General features: G+C 42.4%; 1 protein-coding gene across 1 annotated transcript; it reads right to left on the reverse strand.

The window, feature by feature from the left end:
• Positions 1-9,689: 9,689 nt before the first annotated feature.
• Positions 9,690-17,615, reverse strand: F2R (coagulation factor II thrombin receptor). The gene is made up of 2 exons (XM_074166602.1): positions 17,528-17,615; positions 9,690-10,882 (listed from the first exon to the last, which is right to left on the reverse strand). Exons 1-2 carry the CDS (start codon positions 17,613-17,615, stop codon positions 9,690-9,692), a joined length of 1,281 nt encoding a protein of 426 aa, XP_074022703.1.
• Positions 17,616-18,588: the final 973 nt, after the last annotated feature.

The following is an 18,588-nucleotide window of genomic DNA, read 5'->3' on the forward strand; positions in this document are numbered from 1 at the left end:
TATACTTGATAGAACTGGCTGCTACACCCTATTCACAAGCCCATGATACCATAAACCAAGATATGTGCAAATGTGTTGGTGGTGACTCCAACAGAAACCGCAGCAACAAAGCCTAGAAAGTTTTTCTGGGTTGAACGCTGACTACACAACAGTAAGAGCTGTGAGCAGAGATCAAGAACCCCGCTATTCTCTAGCTGAGAACTTTAATCTTTTTGCAATTAAAATTTTTAGTGTAGTGAACCAAATTGCCAAAGAAACATTCAGCTTCATCATTTGTACCTTTCCAGATGAACTGCTCACAACGCTCAGGAGGGTCTTATAATAAGTAGCAAACGTGCTATATGCTGAAAGTTGGTTATAAAACCAGGGCTGTGATAATAAGCTGCCCTGGTCATAGCACAAATCAATTAGTATGCTCCAGTTAAAACATGTTACAATTATAGTAAGTTCTTGTCCAATACAACAAGCAAGAGTAAAAAAAACTCTCTAAGCAAACTCTTACACAAAGGACAGCAATGCTGTTTGTCCCTACTTTTGTCCCAAAGCATTTGTTTGATGGGTTTAAGGAGCACATCCACCTGCAAGGACCTTCACACATGATATTTCAGCTTTGCTTATAAAAGTGAGCTCCAGATGTTTTTTCCATTTGGTATTTGTTCCCAGTGAACTGTATTGGAAGGTCATCCTTAAAAACTTCTTGCTTTTGTTGCATGCAGTCTCATTGCTTTAGAATATAACTCATGATTCACTAGAGAAGCCCCTTATTAGTCTGTGGAGCTGGATATCTTTATTAGTATCCTTATAAAAAGTTATAACATCTGGTTATGGGTCATAAAACATCTGGTTTCCGTATTGGAGAAAGGAATACAGGAAATGCCTGCTTGATAGTGTTGATGTCACAGTTACAGCAATGGATTAAAATAAAACTCTGGTAAGTGACTAATACATAGACAAACACATACACATACACATGGTCATGCGGGGCACGGGGCTGTCAGGATGGGTTCCCATCTTGCTGCACTTTGCACATCAGCAGAATTTGGTAAGATTTCTCTAGTTCCAGGCCAGCAGAGAGGCTGTTCCAGTTCACTAACCCAAGGGTGATGCCACCCATAGCTCCATGGTCCCGCCTTCCTCATGTAGTTCCTTCCTCCTCCCCCGTTCTAAGGCCTGATGCTGGTTATTCCTGTTAAGAGAGGAGTAAACCTGGCTGTTTGTACATTGCTCATGCAGGAAGATGAGATGCTGAAGGAAAGCTGGAGGCAGCTAGGCTTTTTTCTTTGCCGTTGTGACCAAGAGAGGTTATTCCTCAGTCAAAAGAAAGTCCTAAATTAGCCTATACAAGATCACTGACACGGGCAAACCCACATGATTTTAGGCAGGAGAAGCTCATTTGCTGTCTCATGAAGTCAGGTCCTGTTTTTTCTCACCAGAGGTGGCTAAATCTTAATGAAGTCTTGTAAAACTCAAGAGCTGTTTCTGGTTTATGGCACAAGCAAGGCTGGCACCTTCCTATTAATGGAGGCAGAAAAAATAATTTCCCTGCATACGCTAGAGACTCTGCCTGGTCCAAGCTCCCTCAGGCATGACTGTCCCTGTGTTTGGGGGCAGAGGCTGGGCAAGCTCCTGAGCCCCAGAAAAACGTGAGGCACAGGCTTGCTTGCTGTGCACCCGAGAGCTTGTACACTGCTGCATGCAAGAGCTCAGGCTGCAGCAGAGACCTTCAGCCATGGGGATGGAGGAAGGTCTTCATCCTGCCTGCCCCTCCTCCTCCTCTTCCTCAGTTTAGATGTGTGACTGTGCTAATGAGAGTTGGGCAGGAGGGCAACTGAAGGGCTGTGAGGGCTGGTACAGCTGAACCACAGCTGCAGAGGCACCTGCTGCCACCCCACCTGTCCATGGGGACCTGTAGGCTGCTTGTCTCCAGCCTGAGCTTGAGGAGGTAGTGCTGGGCTGGGTACATGAAGTTCTCAATGTAGCTGGAAATTGTCTGCCTGCTCTGCTGAGAAGTATCTCACTAGTTTTGCAAGAAAAGACTGGCCTTTCTTTAATGGTTTTGAAAATCATGACAGTTGAAGAAAATTTAAAATCCTGTTTAGATTCCAGTATCACTACCCAGACCCTACAGGTACCTTTCTCCCTCAAACACCTGGCTAGCACAGAAAAGTTTAAAAGAAGGCACTGTTAATATCTTCGTAGAGTTTTCCATATATTCATAAGAGAACTGTAACCCACGCCTCTGGGCAATGCTTCTACAAACCTCAGTTTACCCGCAGTGTCAAAAAATAGCACTGAATGGAGAAGTGGCTTCTCCTCGACGCTGCTCTTTGCTCAGTTTGTTTTTTATGTGCTAGTCCGGAAGGAGGGGGTGAGGAAAGAAAAAAAGCCCTATCTTGTTTCATTAGAGTACAAACAGGAGATAGTGTGATCAAGCAAAGATAAAATATTTTGCTCAAAATAGCAATAGCTCTTGATGACTGATTTCCAAGTTAGGAAATATTTTCACTGCTTTAACAGAACATGTCAGGAGTTGTACAGTTTGATTCACTACTGATCTTAGTTTAGAAACTAAGATAAGAAAATAAAAACCTGGAAAACTACCCGGAATGGTTTAATGTACCCAAAACACTGTCTTTTTTTTTTTTTTTCCACACAACTATGTATCAGTTGGACTAACAGAAAATAATATTCCTTTAGACAAGCTTGTCCATGTAGTTCACAGCAAATTTACAAATACGTTTCATCTAGCAAGTGAAATGCAGTAAGTCTCTCCTTTCAAAAATTTTTACTAAAGATAATATGCAAATAAAAATAGGAAAAAATGTTAAAGCAAAGTAAGAGATCTAAGCTAAATTTCAGAGCTGCTGTAAATATAATATTCAGTGGAAGGAGTACTATTTTCTTGGTCCCCTCTAGCTTGTGTTTGAGTGATAGAACGCAGAAATCTTCAGCATATTTTTCATTTCATTGGACATTAAAGCTGTGGCAACTAACTAGATATATTATATTCTTTGCTGGATAGAATTGCATGTACCTCTTAGATTCAGCAAAGGTGGAAACAAAAAAGATGTGAAAATAAATGGAAAGAAATTTTACAAGTGGCACTGATACACAGGTTTAATTCTTATGTGATCTATAGGAAAAACATGCAAGAAAAATATTCTTGGAATTAGTCTGAAGGAGGAAGATTTATTAGCACTTTAGCAGGCAGATAAAAGAATGCAAAAGTTTGCGTAGCAGTTCTCCCTCCCTCTCTGTTCTCCCCCATCTGGGACTGAGTTCTCAGTACTACATGCTTTAGGCAGCTGTAGAGCTTTATCCACAGACAGGCTATGGAATTATTCTGGTTATGCTAGCTGACCCAATTTTTGAACTTAACAAATTTCTCACTTTTTATGGTTCCTGGAAAGCATGTCAGATGTGAGTGGTATCACTTTACAAATCCACGAGTTTGATGCAGGCAAAAACACATCTTCTATTTGGGTTTGCAACAATATTGATGAGCAATGAACATTTCTAATAATCAGTAAAAATTGTTCGTTGTAAAAGAGAAAAGAGAAAAGGAAAATCACAGGAATAACCATATCAGAAAAGAAACATTTAAATCAGTGTGTTAAGTCGTAATGAGTAAAGACTAACTAGTCTTGGCAGTAAAACCCATGTGATTTGAAAGTAGGTCCCCAAGGCACTTTGCTGTGTAATTGGTGAGGAGGACCGTGTGGGATATTGTCTTGGACAAGAAATGCTGAGCGTTTAGGGATTTTTCAGTAAACAGGACATTATAGTGGGAGGTGTTAGTGACAGAACACAGCCTCCTGAGCTGGATGCCTGGTTCCAGTTAAGTGTTCTGCAGGAAAGGAAGCAGATTCCTACACCGTGTGTTTGGCAGCATAATTTCCCACCAGAGGTACCACTAGCTTCTGTACCAATGTATCCCCTTCTAGCAGGTACACAGGGTCCAAGGGAGTGTCCACACTCACTGGAGTATAAACTGAGTAGATGGACTTCGGTGCCTGGCTGAAACAGAGATTTGAAATGTTGAGTCTTAGGATCCTAATCTGCTTCCCACGTTGTTGATGCTACTTGCTCTTTCCTGTTTATAGGCCAAAAATTTGAATTATTTAAACATATATCTGGAAAAAGAGCAACACGATAAGGACCCAATAGTGATGTTTATAGATAGTCTGACTCTGAAAGTCTATTCAATTCTTTTTCCTTTTCTGTGTTCAGGCTTCTGAGAGAAGCAGCAGTGTCTTGCCTGCCATCTCTAGCTGAGTCAAAGGGAGGAACAGGGCAAGCCAGTGTAAGCAGGCTGTGAGCGCCGTGGGAGGATGACCTGGGAGAGAGTCCTGTGCCCAGGCCCATCTTTCCTGCTGCCTGAGCACATGCTGCCCCATCCACAAAGATGAAAAAACATATGTGAGAACTCCGCAAGGATTACTGCCTCTAGTACGTAACAGTGTGTCACAAAAAGACCCCAAAGACCTCAAATTTCTAACACAAAACCCAGAACTGATCAAAAAAAGGCAAGGCCAGTGACTTTCCCAGGCTTCCTATGGAATGCAGATGAATTTGACTTATTTTTATTTTGGTGAGGGCACACAAAGCCAGATTTTCATTGTAGGTTGATTTTCTCAGCTCTGACCTTGAGTTGTGTGCAATGCGTTTGAGCTTAATGCCATGCTTTAAATGTCAAACCTTGCTTTTCAGGAGAGAGGCTTGGTGGTGGTACTACAGGCACTGCTATTCTAAGGCTGGTAGCACAAAGATAAGAAAAATTATTCCCCAAAACTTTGCTGAACCTTTTTACAGGTTCTGTATAAAATAAACTCATCCACTTTTCCACTACAATTCCAATACTTTTTCACTTTTCCAAGTCCACATTTCTTTAGAGGGCTAATCAGTACTTCGCAGTTCAGTGTGATGTTCAGATCTGGTTCCTAATGGTCTCCTCCCCAGCAAGCCAAATTAAAACAGTTCTTTTAATGCTCTCTAGTGTTGGCTTGGATTATAGCATGCTATTTGTTCAGCTTCTCCAGCTCTACTAGCTATCACTAAATCATTTCTATAGCACTTGCAAAATACCAAATGCCGTGAAAAAGCACTTAGATAGGTCATTAATTCTAAGAATGAGAGAGGTTAATTTTTTTATTTGCTCAGCATCTTGGAAGATCAAGCTGTGGTCAGATTAAAAAAGACCAATGTGATCAATAAAAAAAAGCTTTACCCAGGAATTTACTTAAATATTACACCCAGCACAACAGGCCCTTCCCTTCCCTGCCCCTCCCCCCCCCCCCCCCCCCCCATCTCATGGAGAGCTCCAGTATGAGGCCATAGCTCGTGATCTATTACCCAGCTCATACTCTCTTTCCATGTCTGGATCCCACCTCAGGTAGGGAGGGATCCGGTGGCCTGATCCAATTTGCCTGACGCAAAACATCATGAACACACTTTGCAGTCATGCTCACATTTTTGGCTAGGATTCAACTAAATAGGGCAACTGAGCTAACAGCCAGTGGACCATTCTCTGTCTGCAGTCAAGCAGCAGGGAGCAGGTTGTAAGGCAGATGCATGCTTGGCATTAACTGATAAAATGCCTCTAAGTGTGAAGACACCAATCCCTGCAAAATCCTTGCCATGCTAAATTAAGCAAACCTTCCCCTGTGAAATAAGTTTTAACCAATGACAGCCACTATTTGAGGTGTTTTGCCAATAGAAACCATGCTGATTACAAATCTTGCTCCTGCCAATATTGCCACAAGATGAAGCTGGCATATCTGGAACATTAGCAAGCTTTTGAATGCATGTTTAGTGCCTGACACCTTCTCGTCTCCAAATGTTATTTGGCACATGTTTGTTAGCTTGCTTCATACAGAAAGTAATGCAGCTTAACCTCGACATTATGAAAAAAAGAAGAAAGAATGAGGAGGAGAGGATACGGGTGAAACAGCATGTAACATCGATGGGTTTCATTTCTTTTGGTCACATTTTCACTTCTTGCCCTTCCCCCTGAAACAAGCCATTCATTTTCTTTCCTAGCTAGCCGTGCAAGGGTGCATCAAGCATGAAGAGATGGTTAGCTTTTCCTATTAGCTTAACCATGTCAGTCTAAATTGCAGCACTTCTCTGGTTCAGTTTCCTCAAAAAGGCTACCACATGCGCTTTGCTGCATGGCCATGCTCAGCAGTTACAACCTGTTTTGCAAATGCTGTTCATGCCTAAGATTGTCTCTATAAACTGCTGCTGCTTGAGCAGGTCCTGCCCTTCTTCTTGCCCTCAAATACTCCAGCAAAAGCAGACACTGAGAACTGTAGCACCTAAGTGGTTGCAAAGAAATGCCAAGTTCAGAAAGAGCTGAGCTGCCATTGCCTTGGTATGAGACTCCTCCAGTCACGTAGCAGTTTGCCTATTCTTTTGCTTATTCTTATTCTATTTTTGCAATCCAATCAGGCTGAAGCATCAACAAGATACAAACAGAAAGCAGAGATGAAACACTAGCTGTGGGATCTTAAAAGAAGGAATAACTGTTAATGCTTTATTTGGTATGAAAAGGTGGTATTTGCTGTACGTTTTAGCAAGTATTATGCTGCATGGCAATTGACTTGTTAATCACCTGTCCATATGTAGCAGAAACATGCATTTGCAGGATAGCAAGAAGCTTGCTAGAAGCACTTGCTGAGGATCAATGTAAGTAGGATGCCTATGCATGTATCATTGAATGGTTTGTGTTGGAAGGGACCCTTAAAGGTCTACTCCAACCCACCCCTGCAATGAGCAGGGACATCTTCAGCTAAGATCAGGTTACTCAGAGCTCTGTCCAACCTGACCTTGAATGTTTTCAGGGATGGGGCATCTACTACCTCTCTGGGCAATCTGTGCCAGAGTTTCACCACCCTCATCATAAAAATTTTTTTCCTTGCATCTAGTCTGAAGCCACCCTCCTTTAGTTTAAAGCCATTACCCCCTTATCCTATCGCTACAAACCCTAGTAAAAAAAAATCTGTCCCCATCTTGCTTAGAAGCCCCCTTTAAGTATTGAAAAGCTGCAATAAGGTCTCCCTGGAGTCTTCTCTTCTCCAGGCTGAACAATCCCAACTCTCTCAGCCTTTCCTCATAGCAGAGGTGCTCCAGCCCTCTGATCATTTTTGTGGCCTCCTTTGGACCCACTCCAACAGGTCCATGTCTTTCCTGTGCTCAGGGCCCCAAAGCTGGATGCAGTACTCTAGGTGGGGTCTCACCACAGTGGAGTCTTCTCTCTCGACCTGCTGGCCTTGCTTCTTTTGATGCAGCCCAGGACATGGTTGGCTTTCTGGGCTGCAGACGCACATTGTTGGCTCATGTCCAGCTTTTCATCCACCAGTATCCCCAAGTCCTTCTTGACAGGGCTGTTCCCGATCCCTTCATCCCCCAGCCTGTATTGACACTGGGGGTTGCACCAACCCAGGTGCAGGACCCTGCATTTGGCCTCATTGAACCTCATGAGGTTCACATAGGCCCACTTCTCAAGCTTGTCAAGCGTTGTGTTTTCAAACATGCTTAGGCAACATAAAAATACTTCCCAAATGCAACTTCAGCACTTTAGCTAGTTACCCAGACTTCTAGTTACCCAGAAGTCAAGAAGTCTACTTAGTTTAGTTTTGTGAGCCCTCTTTATTTCAGGGTTCTGTGTTGTAACTGCCTGTTTTTCTTTTTTTTGTGTGTGTGTGTGTTTTTTGTTTGGTTTTTTTTCTTTTCTTTTTTTTTTTTTTTCATTTGCATGCAAGCCAGCATCATCAGCAAACCCAACTTCAGCAGTGTGCATGGCAGAGCTGGGATACTGGTTTACAAACATGCATAAAATCTTTTTTAGGCATTCTTATTCAGGATCTTTGTTGATGCTCTTAGCCATGAGGATAAACAGTTGCCTTCAGCCCTCATTTTTTCACCCTACAAGGTAGGAAGAAGCTGCTTATTTGCAAATGTTCTCTAGCACACAGAAGTTCCAAGTGAAATGACCCAACCACAGAGCAAAATGAAGTAAATAATCACTGTGATTGCCGAGCTGTTTCTCACGTACATTTCCTTCCCTCTTAGCATGTAACACTGCCCCTTGCGAAGCAGACTTGTGGTCTCTTATGGCTACCTAAAAATAAACCACTATCACGAAAAGACAATTTCATGACATTGAAACAAATCCCAACTATGTAACAGACCAAAAAACCAGTTCCCCCAGTCAGTAACTACAGGACGGACAGAGGTAATTTTTGTCTGCTAGCAAGAAGCAAATGTTGATAGTTTTAAGATGCATTTGGATTTTGTTGAAAACCAAAACCACCCCTAATATGATATTAAACAAAATGAGAGTGTAACAATATGTAAGTACTTGTGGGGTTTTAGCCTTACAAACCACATATAGATACATTTTTAGTACTCATGTACTTGAAAGTGTCAAGTACTTGAGAACAAAAATCTAGAGAGACCCTGGTAATATTTCATTATGCTTAAGTCCATTAAGGAACAGACCCAAACCAGTAACAGATCATTGTTAGAAATAAGTTTTTCACTGTCACACTGTATGCAGAAAGATTAGGTTTCTTATCACTTGTGCTGGACTGAAGACAGCTTCTATCCGTTGCTGTCTTCTTGGCAGACTCCTGTGGCAAATCCTACATTAACCAAAATCCTACTTAATTTGATTTCCATTTTCCTGTACAGTGCTATTACCTACATGCTTTTTTCTAAAACTGAATTCCTGTTATTTGGCTTCAGCATCCCTTGTAAAAGCATGCTACACAGAATGGAGCTATTGGGCTCTACACCACAGAAATTTTAGTAGATGTGGAATATAAATGTAGATGTAAAATGTAAAAAACATCTAGACTTATCAGGGATAAAGAATATTCCCAAGTCCTAAAGACGTGCATGATGATTAGTCATGTGCACAAAAGCACACATTTGTGAACTACATAGCAAGATGATGAATATGTTTTCTTCAGTATATTTTCTGGAGAGTCATTCAACATTGATTTATTATGAAATAAAATTAATATCTTTTTGTGAAATTAATTGTGAAAAATACCACATTCCTAACCAAGATGCTTAGCATACACTAATGGTAGGAACAACTAAGGAGAATTATCTAGCTGCTGAGAACTATCATCTCCCCTGATACATTCCACCAATCAACACCTGATTTTCAGTTGCTCACATTCCTAAACCCATGCAGACTGTTTTGAAGTGGAATACATAAGAATGTAAAATAAACCACTGTAGTGTCCAAGATGCAAAATAATACCCACCTGGAAAGATATTTTCATTTTCTTCAGGAAGCACTGGACAGGTGGAGTGGTTCCATAAGTAAGAATTTAATCAACCTGATACAGTTCAAAATCCTAATCTGGGATTTCATAAAACCCCTGCAATAAACTGAACTAACAATGCAGAGGATTTGTCTGAAAAAAAGGAGTTTATTTGAAAAACAGTCAGGCACATTATTAAGAAATTACTTTTCCACTCTACATTAACTTATTTACATATGCTATATATATACATATACATATACAGAGTTATAATTTGACTTGTGCATTACCATAATGAATCCATAAAACTATGTATTGTACAACAACTTGGTTTAAGGTTTTGTATTTCTTGGATATAATACAGTCTTTGTTTGAAATTTTCTAAAAATTAAGCATGTGTAAGACACTATCTCAATGCATTGCTAGTAATTTCCTGTAGACACTGTTACTCACATTAGTAGAGCATGTAGCCCTTCTACTAGTGGTAGACATTGACTGGCCACTGCTGTTACTACTGTTAGGATCGAAAGTCTTTTTACAATTGAAGAGACTGAAAAGTTGTCTCTGATACTGAGAAGAAGCATAGTAGTAAATAAAGGGATCAATGCAACAGCTAATGCTGCTGATACAAACACAGAGTAGATAGGCAAAGTAGAGGTACTCTAAGCTGTTGTCGTAAGAAAAATGGATATAGTGAACTAAGAGGAGGACATTTGTTGGTCCAAAGCAAATAACAAAAACAGAAAAAACAGCCACACACAAGAGCAAGGCACGTGTCTTCTTATTTTGTTTTGCAACAATAGTAGAAGAACTAAGACATCGAATGATACACACGTAACAGACAGTAGAAATTAAAAATGGCACGACAAAAAACACAGAAGAGAAGATGGAGAAGAAGTGGAGGTAATAGCCGTGAAGTTCAGATTCTCTTAGCACATCGTGGCAAGTAGTTATATTTAACTTGGGTATTTCCATCGTTTGCTCTCTGATGAGAAAAGGTATAACCCCAGTTAATGCTACAAGCCATATGATGAAACAAGTCAGCGAGGCACGTGTTAACGTACGCCACCCAAGAGACTGCATAGGATACACTACTGCTAAGAAGCGATCGAAGCTAATGCTCGTCATAAGCATTATTGAACAGTACATGTTACAGTAGAAGGCAGCAGTGATGAAACGGCACATTTCAGGTCCAAAAACCCAGTTGTTTCCAGAAAAGTGATAAGCAATCTTAAAAGGAAGCACGCTTACGAATAGGACATCTGCAAGGGCCAAATTCAGCATGTATACTACAGCTGGCTTTTCAATTTTCATTTTTTTCAGGAACACGAGTATCGCTGTAACGTTCAGAGGGAGACTCAGGACAAGCACTAAGGTGTAAACTGAAGGAACAAAACGCGTCAGCCACGGACTAGTGAGGTATCTTGCTGTTTGCACTGACACTGTTCGTTGTTCGCGTAGGGATGATCCAGTCTGATTGGTGGCTCCTGATCCAACTTCCAAATCATCTTCAGTATCACCTTCAGTAGGTATATGGTCATCCTCATGTACGCCAAAGCTTATGAAACTTCTGATGCGTGGTATGCTGCTGTTATGTGGAGGGGCTGAAAAATAAGAAAGTACTAAGATTAATAAGAAAATATTTACATCCTATGGGGAAGTGAAAACGTATTTCAAAAAAGGAAAGATAAGATCATATTAGCCACACAAAATAATAATAAGGTTAATTCCTGCTTCAAAGTGCAGACTGCCCACAGATGTTAGTCCAGCCCTTTTTATTTTAGTTCCAAGTTTGGGTACGTCTTAGCTTGGAAGCTTTTTATGGTAGGGGCTCTATCTGTGCTTAAGGACCCAACCTCATCTGTGTTCTCTTTGGGCTACTTTAATAGAAATACAGCAGCAAATCTGCCACCCTTGATCTGCCTTTGCCAGACCCTTCATAGAGTTTGTAAAAATTGAGGTGCTGGGATAAATACTAGTATTCATACAAAAAATTCCCGTTAGAAGTACTCATCATCAAAGTAACAAAAAGTTACATTGCATCAAGTTACTGAAGTATTTCTGTGTGCTCTGGAGACACCGTACTCAACCTGATGGCTCCCATCAAGACAGATGGCAGAAGTCTATATGCAGTTTCCAAGATGGACGTGGATCAACCTTTTGCTTATATCAGCCAGGTAGCCACAGACTGCACTAAAACAATTCCTTAGTTCTACTTATCCTACCCCAGGCATGCATCATCCAGGACAGCATGTCCTGAGTGTGCCTTGGGGCACTTCTGAAACTTGACACTAGTGTTTCCTCTACAGCTGGGTCTTCTGTGGCACCTTTCAGTGACTTTGACTGAGAAGAAAGGTGTCAGGACAGGTTATCTCTGCTTTTCGAATGTAGCAAGCTACTTTAGACATTATTTCAGAAAAGTTGTTTGTATGGAGACTTACTCTGGAAGGCTGTCTTTTTCAGCTTTGGCTTATAAGTTAGGCGTAGGATAATTCAAGCGTATTATGGGCAGACAAAAGTGAGAGACTTACTACTGCTCCTTAAGTAATCAAGCATCTACACGTGCAACTGATCCCTTGTTGAATCCTAGACAACTGAAATAAAACTGAAGGTGTGTTAGCTTAAATCAGTGACCTGAAAGTACATGGCATGATTCACTAGTCTAAGATGCTACTTGCTAGACGCAAGTATTTGTTCTACAGTAATTCAGAACATTTTTTTTATGCAGATGAGAACAAAAGCATTTGAAGGACGCAGGTGGCAAGGAGTGGCTGCAGCCTTAAGCAGGCAGTTACCCCTTTGTGCACAGGCTGTGTGAGAAGGGCCCTGCCCAGCTTGAATTTTGGTGAAATGCAGACTTGAATGTGGGGGGAGATCAGAGGACTGGTAGGCAAACTTGGGGATTTTTTAAAGCTGCTGCGCTGCACGTATCATCTGTGTCACAGCAGCGTTCTGGGGTCAGAGGGGAAGTGTTTTCGTATGCAAAGTGACTAGATTGCAACCTCTGCAGACCAGAAAAAAGGGTTCTGGATGAGAATTTCAGCCTGGGAACTTGTTGCATAGACTGCAATAGGAACAATTTAACACTTTTACTGAAACACAAAAGCACAGAAGTGTGAGATTCAGTGTTTGCACAGAAAGGCATGAAACCAATTTATACGAAGATCTGTTCTACTGTCTAAAACCAAACACTAACGAAAGGCAAATCCTTAATCTTTAACTCTACTTTAAAAGTTTAGTCCAAGCAGTTGGATGGCTCAAGGAGTCAGCACCTGGTTCAGCAGGTCAGGTGCAGCACAAGTCATATTTAACACCTCTAACTTCAATCTGTGGCTGTCATCAAATAGGTTATTTTCAGTACTTAATGATCACTGCAACAGAAATCTATCACAACTGACACCATCAGTATTCATCCCTTTTTGGAGCACTGTAATTTCACTTGAATGAAAAAACCCTAATTTCTCATGCCCAGAGGCTTGCCTCCATGGTAAAGACATCAGTAAGAGTGACAAAAAAAATCTTGAACAATACCTCTGGTATCTCCCACACATACAAGTTTTATGACTTCCAAGACTTTGAATGTGGTTAATACGTATTTCTTCCACTGACATTTCTAAAATAGAAAATTTCTGAAATAGAATACAATGATGATTCTAGTCCTTCAAGGTCTACATGTCCTTCTTGGTTTCTCCACCACTGAAGGTGTGGAGAACCAAATGAAGATGTGACATTTTTTCACGTTTTGGGGGAACACAGATACGAATGAACTTGATGAGAGGGAGTGTAAACCTGTGTGTGAAGTCAGGATCTGTACTGCCCAGGTGACCTCTGCATGATGTGGTAACAGAAGTGCTTCCAGCAAACACCCCTCTCATCCCAGTATCCCCGAACTTTGAAGGGCTCCGCCCGTGCAGCCTCACTGAAGCTAGCAGTGCTGCAGTGCCTCGCTTTTTGAGGACTAGCGAGCAAACCAGTCAGACCCACTGACCCTTAGTGACTGAGGTTAAGTCACTTAATGTGGAAGTCCTTGGTGGTAACCAACCCATTTATCATCAGTGATTCCAAATTTACAACAGTAGGAAAATATGCTAAAGGAAAAAAATTATGATTGAGCCAGTTACCTTTTATTGACTACTGACCTTTGTCTTAACTATTGCTTATAGTTACTTGAACATTAGTAATAATTTTAATTATATCCTGAATTCATGCAGCTAACTTATTTACATCTTTCTTAGATGAACAGATTTATTAGAGTCTGCATTACTCCATTATCAAACTTTTCTAAAAGTAAAATCCTATTACAATAATTCAGGACAAAAACATTTCATAAATAATTTTAGTTTAGTTAAAATTCTCTGGGATAACACTTTAACTTATAGAAAATTATGTGTTCTTTGTATAAGCTTCATGCTGTTAACACCTCCCTCAAGACCCGCCTGGATGCAGTCCTGAGTAATGTGCTCTAGGCAATCCTGCTTTAGCAGGGGAGTTGGACTAGATGATCTCTAGAGGTCCCTTCCAACTCTGACAATTCCATGATGCCGTGATGCTGTGTCTTGTGCTCTCTCCATGTCCCCACCCTGAACTTAGATGACATGAGGTACTACTTGAAAACCAGTGCTATGGAAAAATGCAATGAGACCTCAAACTTGCTATTTCTTTGCACTTGATAATACAGACAGCGTGTATTTAAACTTTCTTGGTGAAATTCAATTTAATTTTAATTTAAAAAATTGATAGCCACATATCAGTTCATTTCCTTTTGCTAAGCTGCTTGTATGTTTGTATGATACCATGTCTGTGTATTATTAAACAAAACAATCGCGCACGTCATGCTTTCTAAAACAGAAAGGAAGATAGTTACTGCCCTGAGGTTCTGGATTCCTTTTGTGTCAGTGTTTATTTGAAAAAGCCAACGATAAGAGATTTATACACAGAAGTGAAGAGGATGAAATGATGTTATATTATTTCAAAAGATCTTAATGAACTTTGACAATAAGCACAGAGGTCAGTAATGGGAAACAGGCATTACCTACAAGCTGAGATAGTACAAGACAGCAAATACAGTAGTTCTAAGGAAAGATTTTAAAACTACTGTTACATAGCTACAGCTATACCAGAATCTGTCCGATGTTCCTTTCTAGCTGTTTTAAAGCTGTAGATATCACTTGTCTAAAGCATATTTCACTACAGCTTATGTAATTTTTAATAGTACAAATAATCCGTTAGGAAAAGAAAGGTAAAGCTTGTATAATGATCATAAATGTTCAAACAGTCATCCTGTTTTTGCTAGGCTGTTATACGATCCTTTTGGAAGAGGTCAAACCTGGTAGATCACTATTTTTATGACTAATAATATTCTCATTGCTGTTATGATGAAGTTAACAGATCTATCAAACATAAAATATAAATAGGTATGAAAGAACAGGACTAAGAAATCAAGAACAAAGAAAGAACAGGATAAAGCATTGAGGTTTTATCCTTGTAGTGTGCAGTAAGGACACTGAACAGTATATGTAAAGTCTTTTCTTTGCTTCCAGTAAGGAAATTGAAAGGCAAAACCTAGGTAGAATCCATACGATACTCAAATTGCCTGAAGTTTTCTTTTATTGCCTGTGGTCTTTGCACTGAGTCTCCAACAAGGACATAGAGAAATGGTATAGAAAGCTCAGTAAGTTTGGGATTGTTTGATTTTAACAATCTATACTGTGCTGTTTTCCATCAAGTACTACATATTGTTGGTCTCATGATCAGCACATGTATATACTGCTTACCCTGAAAGACACTGTTGTGTTTTTTTCATAGAGCTATAGTTTCCTTTTACGTCACCTTTCATATGCAAAGGGCTACTGCACATACTGTTCTGTGAAAGAAGTAGAGAGCAAAAAATACAACAGCTTCAATCACTCTTAAAAAGCACCCTTGAGCTCCAGAAGAAAATTTCAAAGTATTTCTGTAGACCCATAAATCTGGACAGGATGTTACAAACTGGCAATGTTCATGTCCCAAAGGATATCTTTGTGAGGCGGAAAGCTAAAGAATAGTCTCCTACTCAAGCCAATTAAATAGGTTACAAATTTGCTTCTGGACAACAATTAATCCCAATTTCTGGGCATTAGTGATGACAGCTGCACCGACACTGATGGCTTATAACAAAAAGTTGGTTTTTCTTATCTCCCCTCTGTATAATCCATAGTGATAAGCATCTAAAATCTAAATTACTCAGTGGGCCATAAATTAGATACACTCAGAATGTGACATGCGCGACAGACACTTCTATAAACAACCTAAGACATAATCAGTGTCCCAACACAGGAAAGTTGGGGCGGGTTCAGACCTCAGCCAGCCACCTCAGCAGCACCCGGTCAGCTAATCCGCAAGCACCCAGTGACAACCCACTGCCAAGCTGTTGCTTTTTCACCTGTCCACAGGACCAGCACACGCCAGTAATGTGATAACTGTGGATATGGAAGGACCAAGGGAAAAGCAGGGGAGAAGCCACAGGTCCAAGGGCAGACAGCAGTGCATGGGCAATGGGAATCAAGTATGTTGTGGTCAAAACAGGGAAGGCTATCCAGGACAGTGGGGAAATGGCATTATTACAGGGGGAGCACGCACAAGGACAGCAGAAGACATGTTCCGATAGCCAGGCTTTATTAGTTCTACTGCACATGAAGTAACTTGCTTTGAATTTTTCTTTTCCTAGTGATGTAATACAGTAACTATTTCAATCATTATTTCCTAAGGAAGTACCAAATAAATAGAGTAATTCAGAGTGCACTTTAGTGAAGACTGTAATTGCAAAAGGCAGGAAAACAAGTTTGAATGTTTCCATAAACTGGAAGAATAGCACCCAACAGTACAGTACAATCTTTTTTCTAGCATTAACACATGTAGTTTGTCTTTTACACCACCCCCCTCTTTTTTTTTTTTATAAAGACATTTTCTCTAGACTTCCAATACGAACATGACTGCGATCTCTTCAAGGACAGTTGTCCTTGTGCTAAAAAGTTGTTTAGCCAAAATTATTTGCCCTCTCTGATACTTCCCCTCCAACATAATTATAAACACTAGCTCTGTCCCCTTTCAGCCTTCATTTTAGCAGTCAAAGTATGCCATGCTCTGAAATTTCCCTTTAGCTGTTCCTCAAATGAGCCCTTCTCTGTATGCAGAGCTTGAACTGAGTCTTCCCAGCAGGCACTGCATGTGGCTCAGCTATTTGTACAGCAGCATTATGATTGCTATGTGATTGAAAGAAACGTTAAACTGAATTTAACAGATAAAAACGTTGCTAATCTCTAAATGCATAATGCACCGTTGTACCTCTACCAGAAACTGGGAGGTTACATGCATGCATGTCTTCTTACCTTCCTTCCCTCAGCATCCGCAGTCAGACAAGCTCTGAGCTAGATGGAACCATGGTCTCGCCAGTTATAGCACTGCTATTAGTGCTATTTCTAATTGAATAACCATGAAGATCATCTACTTGAGGTGCAAATTCTGAACTATTTTGCGTTGGTAGATCTTCCAAACTTTGCGCTACCTACAAATGCAGCTGGCACTCTATTTTCTGAAGTTGTTAATGAAAGGCAATGCTAGCTTTTTAAGGAAGTCCACCAGCACCAGTCTTGCCTGCCTGGTTCACTCTTTTCCATCATAACTTGCTATTGCCCAGCCGCCTCCTTAGCCATAGGATAACTGTAAACCTTTCTTCACCATCGATAACCTTTACCCATGGCATTGCATCTTTCTCAGATCTATGTATTTCAGATCTATGGCATTTCCTATATTAAAAAAAAAATAATTCTCAAAAAGTATCTGTCAGACGTTGCTTCTGCCGAGGCTAACTTTAGGTTGTGACCTGTTCTCTTGCCGCTGCTTGGAGAACAAGCCAAGAGCGGCGTCTCACAGAAGGCCAAGGGAAACTCCATCCCGAGCGCCAATTAAAACTTCAAAGCGGGAGCCCCTTCACCCGGCTACGTGCAGCCCAACGATGCCGTGGGCTAACGCGCATTTTGTTCATGTATTTCCCTCTGCCAAGGCGCACGGCTCCGGCCCCCCCCTGCCAAGGCAAACGGTTTGGCGGTGCCACCGCTCGACGGGGCGCCGGGTTCCTCGCTCCGTCCCCCCGGGTCGCCCGGCCACCGCCTCCCGGGGGACCCCACGCGGAACGGGGACGCTCCGCTCGCCCTCCCTTTCCCTCCCCTCCTCTCCCGACCCCCGGCAGCCCCCCAGGGGCAGGCACTCACCGGGTCGGGCGGCGGCAGCGGACGCTGGGCGCGGGCAGCTCAGGAGAGCCAGTGCGCAGAGCAGCGCGGCCAGCGCCCCCGACCCCATGGCCGCCAAACCGGGGGGGGGGGGGGGGGGCCGCCAAGCTCCCTCCGCTCCTCTGTCCGTCCGTCCGTCCAGCGCAGGGGGATGTGAGCGCAGCCGACGCGCGGCCGCTGGCGACCGTCGGGAGCCGGCGGAAGGGCCGCCCCGGGGCCGCCGAGGCTTCCTCCGGCGGCGGGGAAGAAGTGGAGGGGTGGGCGCCTTCCTGCCGCCCCGCCCCGGGGAAGGTTGGGCCTCGGCGGCATGGGCCGCGAAGGGAAGGGGAAGGTAGAGCCTGCCGCCTCCACAGCACGGCAGCCCGGCCAGCCGCCCCCCGCGCCCCCCCACCCCCCCCCCACCCCTCACCCCCGTTCCCGGCTCCGGCCGCCCTTCCCGCGGTGCCAAAACGGGAGCGGGAAGCGCCGCATCTGGGTGGGAAATGGGAGAGGGGTGGTGGGCTCGGCCGGAGTGAGAAGGCAGGATTTGCGTAACAAAGGGTTGTTCTCAAGGAATCAATCCGGGCGAAGCTTGCCAAATTGTGTTCGTGCGATCCAAATTGGTAGTGCCCCGTGGGAGGACAGTTGTGAGGCCGCGTGGAATGTCCACGTTACTTACAACTGAAAGATCACGCTCATTCAGAAAAGCGTAGACACGTAGCTACGTATCTGCATGATGTAGACAACGTCAAGCCTGCTTGTGTTGCACGGGTTCCAGAAGCTGAGTGCTCTACAAATACAGGGCAACCCAAAAGCGATTAATTACCCGCCTTTGCCATCCTCGTGTCTGTTCTTAACACGACCCGTGGGGAAGTGGTGCCACTCCTGAGCTCCAGTGGCATGTGCCTTGGCCCAGAGGAAAGCTCGTTCTGTCCTTTGGAGCTGCTCACGAATCAAGAGCTGGTTAAACTGAAACGTATGTGAAAGCTATAGAGGAAAATATTTCGCTGACTTTGCAGCTATTAATTAGGCTTTTTTTATTTGAAAATACATATTCCACTGGT

Source organism: Numenius arquata, chromosome Z (assembly GCF_964106895.1).
Source record: "Numenius arquata chromosome Z, bNumArq3.hap1.1, whole genome shotgun sequence".
Lineage (NCBI taxonomy): Eukaryota > Metazoa > Chordata > Aves > Charadriiformes > Scolopacidae > Numenius > Numenius arquata.